Source organism: Labrus mixtus, chromosome 14 (assembly GCF_963584025.1).
Source record: "Labrus mixtus chromosome 14, fLabMix1.1, whole genome shotgun sequence".
In the NCBI taxonomy this organism is placed as follows: Eukaryota; Metazoa; Chordata; class Actinopteri; order Labriformes; family Labridae; genus Labrus; species Labrus mixtus.
The window spans coordinates 29398374-29416589 of record NC_083625.1 but is presented as its reverse complement, the minus strand read 5'-3'; the positions used below and the strand labels follow the sequence as shown (position 1 = coordinate 29416589).

Below are 18216 nucleotides of genomic sequence, written 5' to 3'. Positions count from 1 at the left end.
ATAGACCTACGGCAGAAAATGATAGCGTCGAATGGTCAGCTGACACTACATGTGTAGGCTAAGACATGAAAAGAGCAGTGGAAACGGTGGCCTTCTATAGGAAGTGACCTCATATAAGTCTTTGTAATAGACTATACTTCAAATACAAACCAGCAGAAAACTGACATGCTCTAAACAAATGTTTTGATTTGTTTGGTAGCATAATTCATCAAGAACACCACAGTTCTTTAACTAGTTTATAGTAGTTTGATTTTGAGGTGGAGCCACAGTGACCTCACTATGTCACTCAAGATAAACTCAGCCCAAACCCACAGCAGGGTTTTAGATCACCCACTGTGTTTACCTCAGTGAGGTGTTAGATATATCCGTGAGGACATGAGCCAGTTGGTCTGCAGACTCTTTGAGCACACATCCAGGTGTATTGTCAGGAAATGCAGCTCTCTGGGGGTAGTCACTTCTCAGGGTCCGATGTGCAGCTGGATCCATGATTTCCTGACTGACCACTGCAGGGCGCTGTGATGTGCCCTCTCCTGTTCTCCCTCTATACAGATGACTGCAAACCCTCCCACAACACCATCATTAACTCTGCAGACCACCCCATCGTGGTAGACTTTAACAATATGTTAGTATTATTATTGTCTGTGTTTCATATTCTGCTATTCTTGTGGCTGCTGCCATGGTGTCAGTCATTGAAAAGTTGTGCTGTAAGGAGGTTAGAAAGATATCATGGATAGAACATGTCATATACCAGGATGTTCCCTCTCGTGTCTAACAGCATTAATCTAAAATCTCCTTTCTTGCCCTCCAGGTGGTTCCATAAGCGTGTGTAGTCACATGAAAGTTATGAATTATTTAAAGATGTTTCCTGAAACTTTAGCCCAACACAACAAATCTGAAAAGAGTTTACCATTTCATCCAAACGTATCAAATCTCTAACAAAAAGAAATGCAGCATTCTAAAGCACTTTCTCTCAAAACTGATCCTTTTCAGCAGAACCATGAACACAGCTAACATTTGATCCGACCAGAAAAATAGATATTTCTCAGAGCTTCAATTAAACACTTTGAATGAATGAATTCAGACAATAGCCAAGTTTTGTTGAATCTCAACAAAACAAAAGAATTGGTTCTGGGTGGTCCCAAAAATAACCTCCCTAACCCCCTCTATTTAAACCACTTACGACTAACTGAAAGGAGGTGGAGCAAGTGAGCCGGACTGTCTTAGACCAGTCTTTTGGACTACATTTACAACAAACCAGCAGAGACTCTACCTGCCGGGTAAACTAAGGAATTCAGAGAAGGTCAGCCAGTTCACCTTAAACAGAGTTTGCCATTCAGTGATCATTGTTTCATGGTTTGAACATCTTACTGTCCCAGCTGTCCTATCAACAATATCAATATCTAACAAGTCTGTGATGGTTATAGCAGTTTGCAAAAAGATCCCTGTCACATCCGTGATACCAAATACTACTGCTCTGATATACAGATTTGACCAGATATGATACATTTGGCACCAAGGGCACAGTACCCGGCACAATCAAGCAGCCACCTGTTGTGTTGAAAAATGAAGACGATCCAGAAATTTGAAATCCTGCAGTTCGTCAAGTGTCCACATCAAAGTCAAAGTCAACTTTATTGTGAATTTCAAAATATGCCAGACATACAGTGGAATCGAAATTGCGTTTGTCTCCGTCCCACGGTGCAATACAACCAAAATAAGGTAAAATAAGATAAAATAAAATAAGATAAATAATATTTACAGTAATAAATTCCAAATAGTGCAAAATGTCCTCTGTCGCATACACACACATTCAAAAACTCTGTTTTTACAGCAGAGATTAACATGTTTACAGCCTGGTTCAAAAATTAAGAAGGTCTGATTAGTTCATGTCTCGATCCGTAGGCCCTACACATTGTGCGGGGGTGAACTCATCCATTTAAGCTTTATAAAGGAAATGTTCCCGATAAGGAGAGTAGCTGATTGGCAGGTGGGCGCGGTGTAACGGTTTGTCAAGAGGCTTAAAACCCGTCTCAGCTTGGCCTCTCAGCCAGTTAGGTTGATCAAAGGTTTGAGTGAGACAGCATTTCCAGCATGGAGACCACCATTGATCGGACTCCAGCGCCCCCTGCAGTAACAGTTGGGTGTCACCACTCAGACTTCATTTAATATTTACTGTATATGGTAACAACACAAGCAGAGACACAGAACCACTGGGATCCACAGCTAAGTATACAGGAACACTTGGAGCTTAGAAACGCCAAACAGCCTTTATATTTAATACAGTCTTAGTAAAGCTATACACTCTAACTGTATGCTACCTAAGTAGCAATGTTTTGTCTGCTAGTTCTTATTCAAATAGATAAGTAGATATGGTACCACTTAACTTAATCATGTATGAATAGACCATTATGTAAGGCTAACCATTTAACGTACTATTGCCTAAATATTAAGAGGCAGAGGATTAGGTTTATCATACACGCTTTCAAAGGAAAGGAGCTCAACACCCTGCCCCAACAGATATCTGTGGCCTGGTTTGAAATGAATTACATTTGTAGGAAATCCCCTGAGATACAGCGCTCTGAATCACACGGGGGATTCTTCTGATGACGGTTCATTGACATTTCTAGAAAGAAGGTGGAGCAGTGTTGTGCTGCCTTCACGTGTCCCTAATAAAGCTACGTTTAGTGTATAATGAAGCCGTAAGGTTGAAAACTAACCTACTATATCAAGCTTTTGGGTGAAAAATAAAGCGACTCATTGCTGTTGTATGTTAAAAAAAAAAAAAAAAAAGACTTTGAAGGTGTTTCACTGTTCGCTGGGAGTTTCCATGTTTCCGACAGTCCTTTAGGGCGGCAGCAAAATCCCCGCGGAGCTTCCTCCTGTCCTCGCGCTTAGTTTCACCTGCGCTGCCTTCACTGCCTGACGGACTTTGGTATGTTTCGGACTTTCCACGCCTCTTCACCATAAAAACGGAAGACATTACTCCGGCACATATTTGTACAGCTCGAAAGGACTTGCGCTCCACTTTTGTTGAAGCACAGCACAGGAGTGTACAAAGCCCGAGTGATACTTCATGAGGATGGATTCAGCTTGTTTCCTGTTACTGGCTTTCATTAGCGCCGGGACGCTGCTCCAAGGTAAGCCTGCTTCAACAATACGCTGGATACTGTGACAACGTTAAAGTAGAAGGCTACAACGTTACGTTTTAGAGAAGGCCTAGCGAAGACCATGTTAACACACGGATTGACTTTATTAGACCAGGTCTGTTTTTCAAGTGTTTCAGGCTGAAGTGGGGGGGGGGGGGGGGGGGGGGGGGATGTGTGTGAGGTGTGGGACCCTCATGGAAACGTTGGATGATGCTACAGGCTATGTACTTTATTCTAATAGCTAATAGGCTAACCGTTCTAGTTAATCATATAATATAACAAACCTAACATTTACAATGTTCTTAACAGGCTGGTACACTGTCTATAGCAGGCTAATGTCAATGATATGAATTGTAACAATATACAATAATGTGTCAGGAAACAAAACGGAAGAAAAAAGAAATGGTGAAGTGGAAGGTCAAATATTTGGAAAGTGTTTTAGTCTATACCTACAGGTAAAAACTGAATTATGCAGACATGTAAAATATAAACTGTCAGGTTGTACTTTTTACTACCCTCCTTGTACATACACAATATATTCACAGTACTCTCTTATTGTACATGTTCTTATATTTAGGCCTACCTGTTTAGTGTTTTCACAAAAATACCTTTCTATTAAAAACATTTTTTTCCACATATTTATATTTTATTAGCATCTCGATCCAGATGCAATGGAATTTCGTTATTCTGTGTACCTGTCTGGTATAGAGGCTGGATGACAATAATGGAAAGAAAAAAAAAGATGAGCTCTCTCACTGCATGTGTGGGAAAGTGAAACATCTGATAAGAGTGGTCCTTAAAGCACTTTTTTTGTTGTGTTGCAACCTGGAATATTTGAAAAGACCCTCTGGACCAGTATGTGTTTCTGAGACTGATGGGGACTTGGGCTTCTTATAGAGAAAACATTGACCGGTCAAATACTGAACCAGTACTGAACTGACAAGGTCTTATAAGGTGTCATAATACAGGATAGGATAAGATTTTTTATCACTGAGCTGTGTCTGACACCACACATCTTTCACAGATCACAGAGCTGCTCTTTGTCAGAGTGGCTGTAGGGCAAGTGGCCTGTGTGTGTGTGTGTGTGTGTGTGTGTGTGTGTGTGTGTGTGTGTGTGTGTGTGTGTGTGTGTGTGTGTGTGTGTGTGTGTGTGTGTGTGTGTGTGTGTGTGTGTGTGTGTGTGTGTGTGTGTGTGTGTGGGGGGGTGTGTGGGAGGGTGGGGGATGATTGTCAGTTGACACACAGCTAGAGGCACATCTCCATCAGTTGATGTTATCTGGTCTTTATCTGGATGTTTGTGATATTTTGGTCACATTTGGTTCATAAAGAAATCCAGATTGACCCTCTCCATAATGACAGCTAGCAGCACAGTGGACAGCTGCCGAGGTCACTTTCCAGCTTGATCTGTAGCATTCCTCACATCAAAGAGGAATGCATTCAAAGGGATTTTCAGACTCAGAAGTTTAAAGCCCAGGGTGGTAAGCTGCGAGCACAGATGTGAGGAGAAGTGTGGGCTGCTGAAAAAGTGTATGTTGAGAGAAGTAATCAGGATCATGGAAAGTTAATAGAAAGGCTTCCTGTTGTCTAAGCATACATTTTAAATGATAATATGGACCAATACAAATACTGTCCTGGTTGTGCCTTGAAACACTTTGAAACTGGATCTACCCTGGGACAATGATGTATATAATACATAACACCACACTACCATCAGTGTGTGACTGGGTGTGACCTGCAGTGTAAAAACTAGAATCTATTTTCCATTTGATGTAGTGCTGTTTTGTTTATTCAAATTTCTTCCGGTCAGATCGTGATAATAAACTTTGAGATGGACCCAAATACTAAATGTTTCAGGTTGTGAGTCAAACTGTTCTTTCTCAAAAAACAAAACACTGCAGATCATGGTAGACAACACTATGGCTGTGGTATGGAGCTGCTTTAGAACAGGGGACTGGGTGGTTTAAGATTATATCCCCATCTGCCCCAACCTGCAGAACAGCTCGTATTTTCTGGAGGGAAAATTCCAGGTGGAGGGTCAGTAATGCTGAGAGGGGAGGGGAGGGTTGGCTGTGGGAGATAGGAGGGGGGCAGTTAAACCACCTTCATCAATGCACTCCAACAACTGATTTCTGAAAGGTCATAGTCTGTTTGAAACATCACATAAGTCTTCTTGTCAGATTGAGTTTGTTCTATTATTCTCAAAGCCCCCACCAAACCCCTGTACTGTTCAGACATGTCACATGAATTCCTATTACCTCATTTTGTCATCTGAAAAGGGTCAAAGGTTTACAAGGTTGCTTCAAGAGTGAAAAAACTCCCCCCCCCCTCCCCCCACAGGCTGCTGGGCAAATCTATTCTTATCTGTTAAACTCAGTGTTACAGCTATGTATGTAAGGTTCACATTTTTCAGCAGCAGTGACATCTAGAAAAGATCAGACAGCTCAGGATGTTATGATAGTAATCTTATAAAACCAGCAGAAATAACTGTTGATGGTATAATGTGGTCAATCCCAGTTAAGAGGCTGGGCAATTAATCAAGTTTGATTTCAATTAGGATTTTAGCTTCCCACAATCATGAAAACGATCAGAAGATTTATCATGTGTGGTAAATGTTTCAAAGTGTACATTATCACTATCAACTATCAGAAAAACACAGTATGTTTATTTTATATAGGCTATATGTTTTGTTGATGTTTTCGCTGATCGTTTGCTCTTACTGACATTGTTCCCTTTTTTCTAGATCCTTGCTTGTGTTGTACTTACTCTCTGCAGTGGTACGTCGCTTTGGATAAAAGCGTCTGCTAAGTGAATTGTAGAATATGTTTTATTATAAAATATGATTATTTTTATATATTTTTTATGAATTTATTTTCACTTATTTTATTGTTTTTCTAAATGTTCAGAATTTTGAAGTGTTAAGGTTGTTTAAGTTTGATTCTTGTATTGCTGATGTTGTTAAATCATAGTAATCATATTTCATTTTCGTGATCTCCATAAAATCATTTATATCCCATGGAACTGTTTGAGATTATTCCAAACTGACAGGGCGGGTTATTTCCATGTATGCTGCTTGAAGTGATGTCAGTGAGTAGCTCTTTCTCATCTCGTTCAGTGTGTAGCAGGCTTGTGAGAGTGAGTAACCATGGTCACCGTTCTGTCTGTCAATCAATGTTGTCCCGCCCCCTCTATGAATAAAACTCAAGACTTGAGTTAAACTGACTTGGACCGTGTGTCACAGAATAATCACATTCTTGTGATGTTTGATTATCTTTTTACCAGTCTATGAACAAAAACAAATCAATCCAGTAATGTCATAAAAAATACCATAGCTCATGACCAAAGCCTACCTGTATGAAGCTACAGTTGTAGAAATTCAGCAAAGCTAAAATAGTACAGAAACACAAGAACTTAAAGTCAACATGTTTTTAAATTAATGCATATTTTTGAAAATGTACCTGGAATATAAATAGATTTGAAGACACAAAAGAGACCATAATACTAAATCATTATTTTAAAGAGTTGCAGAAACTCTTCAAATTGTGCCATCTATTGGCAAATATTTAACTTTTTCATAGACCAACAAGTTGTAGCTAAAGACAAAGACATTTTCAAATACACTCAATTTATTAGCACGGTTTTTGTGCATTCATAAACATTATACTGGAATGCATAATTTTTATATTTTATTAGCTGGAGGAATATTGGACGTCAAGGACACAGATGTAAAACTAGAGGCCCAAGGGCCACATTCGATCCACAGTGCAATAATAATCAGACTGCAAGACAATGAATATCATAACTGGCTTGCTGGTATTTTTCAGTATACCACTGCCATCCCAGAATGGAACATGGTAAATGGACTTGAGCATGTATAGTGCTTTTCTAGTCTTTTGACTAATAAAAACCAACCAATGGGCGTGTAGCTGACCTTATTGACAGGTTGCGGTGTAACGCAACGGTGTTTGTCAAAGGGTTTAAAATCCACCTCAGCTCCAGTTCTTAGTATGTTGTTAGGTTGTCTGAAAGTTAGGGTGAGACAGCATTTCAAGCTGGACAACTGCCAGTGATGGGACTCCAGCGCCCCCTGCAGTAACAGATGGTTGACGTCACCCAGGCTTTGTCCGTTAATATTTAGTCTATGTTTTGACCCTGGGTCAGTGTAAGACTGCTGGCTTTGCTCTGAGTTTCAGAGTGAAACATGCAGAAAACCACGGTACTTATTCTGAGCTGTTGTCCCTCACTCTTTAACGCTACTTTTATTCACCCTCCGCTGTGGTTGGTACAGATGAAGCTACCACAAATTCCCCCTTTAGTGGTGGGTTGGTGCTAGGACCTTGTCAGTGACTTAAATGAGCTCTGACGCGTTGACTTAGTCAATGGCGTAGTAAATGCAGGCGGACTTGTAATGCCCTAAGTGCCACTTTTGGGAACAAGTTGCAACTGTAAATCTATCCACCAGGAGGAGCAGTTATTATGGAAGCTAAAGTGATTACTGCATCTGAAAACAGCACACTGGTGATAATGGTATTGCAAAAATCCATGTCATGGCAGGACGCTCTGCAAACTGTGCTGACGACATGTGGCAGCTAAAAGGGGAAACACCACAAACCTTTTCTACCACTTGAAACAATGTCTCTCTTAGAACACAGAAAGCAGGAAATGACTGTCCCAAACAAGTTTTCATGGAGCTCAGCAAGCACCAGGCCAGTAAGTGTTACTCCCCAGCACTCTCATATCATGTGCTTATGATAGTGAAACATACCTTTGTTCTAGTATAGCTTGTCTTGTTCTGACAAATAAAGAATGTTTAAACCACCATTAATCATCTGTTTTTACCACTTTCACTCAGGAGGGAAAAAAACAGAAAAAGATTTGATATTTATCGTGACTATTACAGATATGGACTGATATAAAGTTTTGTATCATGATAACTTTTTTTAGTCGTATTGGCCAGCCCTATGAACCTGCCTGCTATTTGAACAATTTGGGTTTGTAGTGCGGTCGAACACATCAAACGTTTGAAGTTGACATCGTGTGAAGGAGCTGATCACCAGTGGGAGGCAAAAAAAAAAAAAAAACAGGTTTCCAACAATTTCTCCCTGCTGTGTATTACAAGCTTTTGGATTGAAGACTATATGCAGTACTGATGAACTGTAGTGCTAGTAGAGGACCCCGGTTTGAAGTGTAAAAGTGTTCAAGTCTTGACTTGTAACAATGTCCCTTCCTGTACACATACAGTCTGTGGTCGGTTACTGGGATTACACCAGTGGTGATAAAACTATGTGACTGCACACTTTATAAATATTGTGAATTATGCTTGAAGAAAAAACAAAAGCGGGTCATCCTGAAAATATGTGTTTGTCTCACACAGGATAAACCCAACCAGCCTCATTTGTCATGGTGAGCAGTGTGCTCGCTACCTCAGTAGTTATTGTTTCTCCAATTTAGCTTTCAGGAACCAACAGTAACACTAACTGAAATAAGTAAAGGGAAGTGAAATCCCTGTTCAACATGATGTAATGACATCATGTTGAAAGTCATTTAAGTCCAGAAGCATGACTCATCAAAATGAGTGAAACACTGAACTTCTCCATATTTCAGAAGGGGAGAGCAGCTCCTCTTAATGTACAGGAACATTTGAATTCAGTGAAGTTTGCCAAGATAAACTTTGTGGGAAAATGGTGAAGTAAAGAGGCAGAAGTTAGTACAGACTATTAAATTATGGCTTACCTTTTTTATTGACTCTGAGCCTAAACTATGAATGGATTGCATCCGCTTATATCTCCAAAAACTGTGCAGCATTTGTTCCCGCTATTTATACTGTTCTGTTTGTTCTCCAGGTCTAATTCACAAAACATATCACTAATGATATTCAGCCGTAAAATGCCCAAAAAGTTGTCCTGCTCTGTGCAGTTTTTCTCTTGTTTTGCATCTGATTGTGGAGAAAAAAGGTCTGCAACTTTACTCTGCAGAGCTGCACTCTTTTGTGCATGCTATTAGCGCGGGTGTTTGTGAATTAGATGTTATTTGTATCATTTTTACCCAAATGACTGCACAAGGCTTCATTTAAATATGTGTGTAGTATAATCCTAAATGTAACAGTTTGGTATCCTAAGAGATAAGAAAAGAGCTTATTGTGTGAATATTTGCTATCTAAAGATGCTTGAAATGTCCATTGAGAAGATGTAAAGGAAAAGTTGGGCTGAGAGGGCCCCTGAGAAGCTCTTGTTAAATAAGCTTTATATTATACATTTATATTAATAAATGTATTTGCTGCTGAAATTGATGCTTCCTAAAACACTAAAAGACAAGCCAAGTGTCGGGAGAAGTTTAGCAGAGAATGTAAAGATAGTGATGTGTTCAGTGGTTCACCATTTAGGGGACAGGCTGTTCTACTAGTCTCATGAGTTTTGGCTAATATTATTTAAATTTTAAATTTGAATTTAAATTGAACTATGATACTGACCAGCAAACATCCTGTGCCTCCTGAGCTTACATACATCTCTCAAATCATAAACTGACTAACTAATAAGTTACTTATCCAATAAACATAATACTTTTGAAGATGCTCCAACAAAGTCCATAAAAGACATGAACAATGCTGGAGAACTAAAATGTATGAAAACCTGAACAATACAATTTAAATCCACCCTCTGTACAAAATCATTGGCTAACAGTTGAACATATATGTTGGATCATAATGTTCATTCTACATTCTTTCACACTTTTTATTGTCAAGGTTTTCTGAAAGTGCAATATGCAGACTTGAATATTGATGAATATGAGACGAGGCCTTATATCTGAGCTGCAAACATTTGATTTGGGTTGGACCTGCACTCCTGCTTGACATTTAGTTCAGCCTCATTCTGTCCTTCTAGAAATTTAATCATGCCATTAAATTCAATTCTGGAATGATGACACATTTGCTGCTTCAGTAGTTTTGCCATAAGTATAAAACTGTGTTCTACACATCTGCTGAAACTGGTGTTAAACAACGCTCTCTCTCAATGTTATCTTTTTTTTAGGCAGTCAAAGGTATTGTTTTATATTAAAGAAGACACGGGGTTGAACACTTTTGCCAAGATCATTTGAATTCTCAGCAAGACATTGGCTCTTTGCCTTCCTCCAGTTTCATTTCACAATATTTCTTTTCTACACAAGCCAGATGTCAGTTTGCATACTATTCCTGATCTGAGAAGCATTCTTGTGGATGCCAGAGTATTGTGTTACCCAGTGTATATGTAGGTAGGTTCCAAACATGCCTGGGGGGCAGAGGGCACATCACTGACTTCAGGCGGGGGGGTTATGGAGTGTGTTCTGCGGCTGACAACATGGGCAACAGAGGAGACAAGAAAGTGGGTCATGTTGACATTGTTTAATTGGTACATCCCCCGTTCTCACAAAGCAAGCATTCATCTCGTGTTTTCCCCTGAATGTTCCTGATGCTTCATAAAGCAGTTGGAGAAATTTGTTCGTTAAAACCACTTTAAGCAAAGGTATTTGCCTTCTTTCATTTCAGCTCTTGGGTTCTTTGTTAGCATCAACACAGTGGTTTTAGATAATGTAAATGAATAGACTCAGCAGACAGGCGATGGAATGACAGTCACCAAAGACATTATGAATAATTTCTTTCTTCTTTTATACATATCATATCACATAATAATCACACATCATATATAACTTCTCTCATACATATCATACTCTTACATTTTGGGAAAGCTACTTAACACAGCATTTTGTGAGGAGAAAAGTTTAGTCCATTTTGTGAGTGCACATGCAGGTCACATGTTAGAAATTTAGAATTCCATCGAAAAAAATCGGAATCAGTCTTTATCAGATGACATATTCCTTTCGTTGACCGCAGTGCATTGTTGGTCTATCAGCCATATTTAAGACAATTCTTTATTGTGGTGAAATGTGGGGAAATTATTTGCACACAAAGGTGATCAGAAGTCACATCTAAAAATGTTATTTTATTTTGCTAAGTGAGAGGCTGCAGAAATGAGTCTGAAGATGGGAAAGGTAGTAAACTTGACAACGAGGCGAGGTTCTTTAAGTTTCCAATCTGAGAAAGGGCTTTGGACGGCAAGTGGAGGAGAGATAACAAAGAAGCAGTAGTCAGTATAATGTAAATGCATGTCTGCTCCAAACAAAGTTATTCACAACAACAGTTCAGGATGAGCTGTATGGGCCCACCTGAAGGAGAGTAGAACAGTCTGTTCTTTTCACCTGCTGATTACTCGTTGATTTCGTTGGCCATGTTACAACTTGCAGAGTGTTAGGAGTTGATGGAGGACCTTTGAGAAGTGCTGAAGGGAACATTCCAAGTCCTCTTTGAAAGACTGAACAGAGAAAAAAGATTATCCGTTTATATAGACTAAACAGCCTGATGTCTGTTGGTACCTCTCAAAACCAAGTGAGGATTTTAAATAGTAAGAACAAGGATTGAACCCCCTTGGATGAGTGTTGCTCAGTTAATCTGAATTTCTGTTCTTTTGATACTTTTTTTTCAAAATGGTCAGGTACTACACTTTCCTCAGGTTTGGACCTTTTTGTAGTTAAATGTGGCTCTGGTGAAAGGGATTGAGATTGTATATTTTGGATGAAGAGAAAGAAAATGTATTATCTGTAATCAAGTAGACGGCAGTTTGAACAAGGTAGTCAAGTTAGACGGTAAATGGTCAAGTGGATTTTAGATTCAACATGTCCACTACATGTTATGAAAGTGGTCTAGAACAACCTGCTGAAGTCTCCTTTGAGTACTTCGCCTGCTTAGCTGACACTGATTGTAAACCCAATGACTTACCCAACCTGTATGCTAAAGTTGCTACCTAATAGTAGCAAAAGTCAAATCAGTTTGATGTCACCTCTTGGTTTCTCGGCTGCTTTTAAGAAGCCTTGAATTCCTCAGAACCAGTGTGTCAGGTCGGTTGTCTGGATTCCACAGTGACCATTCATAAGAGCAGTCGAACGCCACGCCCCCGTTTGAGTGAAAACAAGTCCTGAGAATGTATCGGTGGTAGATTAGAAAACACTGGTAGCCGTGCGATTAAACACGATTGCGTAGCTTTTTGTACTTCAAACTAGAGCTCTGTGTGTTTGGACTGAAACTAGAGAGGATTACAGTGGTAAATTGTGGGACCGCTGTCATGTTCCTGCTGGCTTTAAGGCAGCGATCGCTCCGTGACAGAAGAGAAGTCTGTTAAGAGATTCTTCACACATTCACTAACGTATTAACAACGTTTCAACTGTCACATCACATAAATATGTTGGTGGAAATGTCTCTAAACGAACACTACACCAAATCCTCTTACTGAAAAATAAATGTCAAAATAAAAAGTTGGCTAGCTCAATATAACACCTCGTCTCGCCCCACTCATTATTATTTACTCACATGAATGCAAAAGGTTTTAATATCATCCAGGTGACTTTACATATGTTATTCTTTTCTAAATCAGCTGATAACTGTTTATGTAAATGTCTGTAACCACTCCATTACAGCTATGAACACTGTTACAAACTATTATAAATAAATATTATTTAAAAATAAAGATCCCTCTCAGGTAACACGGTTAATAATTACCTTAATTTTTCACAAAATCCTTATATCAACAGCGCCTGGAACCAAGTCGATCTGCTACCCCAACACTTAAAAACTACATTTAATTTGGCACCATAACGGGAAAAAAAAGGCAAAAGGTACAAGACTGTGTACATCATTTTGGTCTGAAGTCAAGGAACTACCCATCCCTCAATCCGTTGTGGGAAACATTGCCATGGTGACAGCAAGCTCAACCAATCAGAGACGTCTCTGTGGCACTCTTTGTTCGTGGGTAGTGTAGTTCTTTGCCCCGATATCGTGAATAAATCTACTTTGTCTGAAAAGGAGGTTGATATCATACATGTGTCTCCTACAGGAGCATATACATTCAGGTAGCTCGTGGTCAGTCTACCTGTGATGGTTATGACATTATGGTTAATAATCAAATCCGCTATGGAGAAAATGAACGGGATCTTCACTTCCGGAACCAAATTGTTCAGCCCTATACAGAAGGAAAACACACTGATGGCCCAGTGTGTGAGGATCAGACCAATGACAAACAATATTTTCTCTAAATGGTCTTTGAACTCACCATTTGAAGATTTACTGAACTCTCCTGACCATACATTTAAATCCAGTGAAAGATTTAATCCAAACACATAACATCAATAACAATCCACAGAACTGCTTTTCCACGACCTCTTGATGACACCTCATTACAGGCTATAACAGCCAATGACAACCTTTGTTGAAAGGAGATGCCTACCCCTATTCTGCTGTCCAATTGCACGTGTGACGTGATTTCTTCATGCACACAATAAGGAGATTGATTTAATGTACTACAATATATTCAAGTCAAAGCTTTGTTAGTTGTACATACAGCAGTAGTGTTTCTCTTCAGGATCCAATAAAAAGAAATAAGACACAATTAAAATACACACAAACACATACACAATGCTCCTTAGATGCAATAGTCTTTTAGAAGATCTTTTCCACAGAACATCTGTGTCTTTTACATTTACAGTCATGAAGGGTGAAGATAGGCCTGTCTCCGTGGGGATTCTAGATAACCGTTTCTATAGATAAGAGACGTCGTCATGATAAAGCATCTCTTCTGGTTCTGTTCAATGTCTCTCCATATCTGCCTAGCTTGGAGCATCTGAGCATGTAGCTGCTGACGGATGTTTTTTTTCCCCAGGCTGTGTCCATTATTTGCTGTGATAAAAATGGAAAGCTGATGTGACCTGACTCTCTGTTTCTGCTTGGGGACCGCCATTGAGAACTGTGTAATTCACTTCCTCAACTGGCAAGTACACACCTCATTCATGCAAACTAACAACAGGGCATCTGCTAAAAGTCTACATTTCTTGTTGTCTCCCAGTCCATCTTCTCAGCTTAGAAAACAATTGCTGGCACCGGCCATTGTTTTGTCAAATGAGGTAGTTAGTAGGAATAAAAAGGGACAAAGGTTTATTTTTTTTAAGCACAAGAGGCTGATGTTCTTGTCCATTTCCGCTGATGAGCAAAATGTTACTCTTCAGACATGCTGGTGCCTCTGCAGCCTGCTGAAGCAGCAGAGGGCATTTTTCCATGAGGAATGAATTAACTTCGATTCTCAAGGTTACTTGCCTTTCCAGCCGCACCTCCTCCAAAAAGGGCACAACATGAAGGGGCAAACTGAGGCCAAGCTGCAGCTCATCAGGAGGCTTACATATATGAAGATAGTTTTGTTTCTGGTTTGAAGTAAACCAGCAGTGATATATGGTCCCCTGAAAGAAGCAGAAAAAAAAAAAGGTAGCAGCTGAGGTTCTCAACCTAGCTTTAAACTAAGATGGAGCTCTTTGTTCATTATTCCTCAATTAAAATATTTTTAAGCCAGAAAAAATTATGAACAATGTGAGAAATGTAAACCATGAGAACTCTGGCAAGAAAGAAAATCCATTTCTCATGGAGTTAATCTAAGTGGCAGAATAATCAGCTGACTGCCTGTAAAATGTTCAGTTCGATATACATTCCACTCAAGACAAAAATAAACACTTTTTTGTTGTTCAAAGAATGATTGTTACTGACAACAGATGATGAAACAAGACAGAAAACAGTCTTTCTGAAACTCTTTTTAACACAGAGTTAAATAGTTGCAATAGAAAATACAGTCAGGCATGTAGAATCTCATGAAAAATCTTTTTTGCTCATTTTAAATAATTCTCAAATAATAAAATATCCTCAAGTTTAAAATGCACCACTGCTTTTGTAACATGAGCTCACTTAAAAAGAACTAATGTTTCAGTTTGATCCTGTGGTGGTCTCATTGTCTTCAAGCTCCCAGTTTGAACGTGGTTAGTTTTTAAATCCCATTCCTCTTTGTTCTGGCATCACTTAAACCTGTAGGCATTCCTTAATTGGTCTCCCCTTCTCTCTGTCATGGTTGAAATATAAATAGTCAACCCCCTCAGACCTCTGAGTGCTCTGCATTCCTTAGCATACACATCTGAGCATTAAGGAGTGATGACAGGCTGAAGAAAAATAGATCCTCACAATCGGTTTTGGATCTTAAGTGTGTTTTCTCCCAGGTAGCATGGTAATGACAAAAGCAGCTGTCAGGAAACCGTCTTCCCTTCCCACTTTACTTGGCAGTTGGAAGAGTTAGTTTGACCTCTGTGACTGAAAGGAGAGAAGAAAAGAGAAAGAGGGATGTTTTTCTCTAAGCCACCTGTTTAACATTTGATCTTACAGCCCCGTTGTGTTTGCTATCATAGTCCATATTAAGGAATCTTGGTGTTCATGTGTTACTTTTAATGGCAGCTGTCCTGCTCTATCGGAAAGGTATCCTTAAGTGACTTCTTTCACTGATTTCTGACTCAATCCACTACCCCATCTCTACAATAAAAGGCACAAAAAAATATCTCCCAGTAAAAGACACAAAATGAACCAAAATGTAAATTCTGTGTTTTCTGGAAAATCTCATTGTGTCTAGTCCTGTCCAAAAAAAAAAATCAATCGTCCTGGATAGACATATATCAAGATATGGACAAAATTCTGGATGTGACTTTGTGTATGAATTCTGTCTCTTTACTCGATCTCTTCTGTTCTCCACTCACATGTCTCTGCTGTCCTCCACTGCTCATCCTGTCCTCTACTCCTCATGCTGTCCTCTACTCTTGTCTCTGCTGTCCTTCAATCCTTTCTGCTGTCCAATAACCAATAGATCCGCAATGTCAAATGTTAATGCTCTACTCTAAGTCTCAACCATAATCTTGATAACAACAAGAGTTATTTATCATGGTACAGATCTATCTCCTGTGCTGGGAGCACCCTGTGTCTTCTGTTCCTTGCCAAAAATGCCAGAAAGCCTCTGATTTTAATTGGATTTTGGATAACTTCCGGCATAGGCATACCTGTAACTGTGAGAGGAAAACTCTTTGGAGAACTGTAGGTGATCCCTGAGTCACACATACCTGTTGGCTATAAAGGCTGTGACTTGATTTGTGCTGAGTTCAAGCAGATTTCATCTTTCTTTACATGCTTATAAGAAACAGCATCACACATATTTCATGTTTTGTACCTCATTCAGTGGTTTTAAATCTGATAGGACATGTCATCCCTCCCCAGCCTACAACTTTATCTCTCAGAATGGCATTCCCCTGCAGGCTCCCATTGTGTATAAGGAAGATAACTGTAACTCATGTGTTATTTACTTATAGACAATTAATTATTTGGCAGCTGTAAGGTATTTGTGGAAAAGAAGGTAATCTGATCGCAAACAGTAACTGAGGAAGGAAGGAAGACTTTCTAAATATTTGTGCCCTCCCTTGGCACCCTGCCTACAAGCCTGGTATGTATGGCCAGGATGATTTGTAGCACAGGTCATGGTATGGTCCCCTCTCCTGCCTGAATGTAGCATCAAGTCAAGGCCACATTCCACCTGGCATTCCTGCATATGTCTTTAACTCTTGAAATCTCACATTACCAGATCCCTTCTGTATCCTCACTCTATTTTACTGAGGATTCTGATCCTGTTGACAATGTGTTGTTTTTTCAATTCAATAATACCTCTTCAAATGCCTTAAACTACACAGCTTTGGGACACGCAGCCAAGCATACATTTTACATTTCAGAACTTTTATTTCTTATATTTGGCCTCCATCATCCCCTCACACATACAATCACATTGTAAGGGCCATCACACGCTTTGCAACCTTAATAGACCAGGACATCACACATCCACTGAACACTCACCTCGCCCACTCAGGACGGAGGTACAGAGCACTGAGGTGCAGAAAGGCTCGCCTGGGGAGGAGCCTGATCCCTGCTATAGCGGCCCTAAACAAAAGGCCAGAGTGGGAACTTTTGATTGTTGACACTCTGTATGCATGTTCTTTGGTGGACATTGTCTGTGTTGACAGTAACAGTGCTGTGGAAAAGACTTTCCCCATGGGGACAATAAAAACTAATTTATTATTGATTGAACTGGAGATGAACAGGAGGCTGGAAAGATTCAGGACATAAGATTCAAACATAGCCACATTATGTTAGGGCTGTGCTGTAGCTGCAAGTGTTAGGCTCTCCCTAAACAACTCAATGCCGAGTCACAGATGAAGGTATCAGAATCTGTGTGATGGATAAATATGTATTCTTATTGCTACTATAAAGACCTACACTTGTGTGAGAGTTACTGTAGCTGTCATAAAGCAGTTGTTGCTGTAATCTGGCTCCCTCTGTGTGCATGTTAACAAGGCTGAAGAAGTTCTGTTTCTGTGTACTGTTTATTTTATAAATAAGTGTATTCAGTTGGGTAAATGCAGAGAGTTCAAACAGATCACATCTTTTTTTCTCATCACTCTCTGTCTTTGGGAATTGGCTGTGTTACATAATTCAATTAATAATCTACCAAAACACAAAATCTTCAAGAAACATGTAGTCACTTTCCAGGATTAAAACATGTAACAAATATGTTCCTATGTCAAAATTGCTCCTTCAGTAGATTTTGCAGCCAATTCATTCTGTTTTTAGAAAATAATGATTCAAACTGTAAGAAGTATTTCAGGCATTAGTGCTCAATTCATTTTGACAGCTTCCTTATCAGAGGCAGGAATTAGGTGATCACTTAAAACCATCACATGATCAAAAAAAAAAAAAAAGAATCCTGCTGTTTACTTAGATTTTCTCTCTAAGACATACAACTCTTCCTTTGCATAAAGCTAGCTAACTTCATGCATTCAGCATGACATATTATCAAAATACAAGTGTCAAATAGAGGCAGAGCATGCAGTTTATGAAACATGATGCTTAGCCTGTTTTTCTGACATACAGAGGAGGTTCGAAGTTTCTCATTTAAAAACCTCAGATTTCAGTAATATATCAGTCTTACTCTATAAGCAACACATTGGTTCAATGGGGCCAGGTGAATAGGTGCCTGATTGCTCACAATATTTGAATTTAACAAAAATGACTGATTTAGTCAAGAAAGGTGTTCATCGAAGTCTGATTTGGGTTGACTAGACACTTTTATTAGACATCTTTCTTATGCAG

At 39.4% G+C, this 18216-nt stretch overlaps 1 protein-coding gene across 2 annotated transcripts in view; it reads left to right on the top strand.

The window, feature by feature from the left end:
• The first annotated feature begins 2897 nt into the window (after positions 1-2897).
• Positions 2898-18216, top strand: part of alcama (activated leukocyte cell adhesion molecule a) — a 38554-nt gene continuing 23235 nt past the window's right edge. For both annotated transcript variants that reach the window (XM_061056103.1, XM_061056102.1), the window contains exon 1: positions 2898-3137. In XM_061056103.1, the coding sequence (XP_060912086.1) occupies positions 3074-3137 (64 nt within the window). In that variant the 5' untranslated portion in view covers positions 2898-3073. The remainder of the gene's footprint in view (positions 3138-18216) is intronic.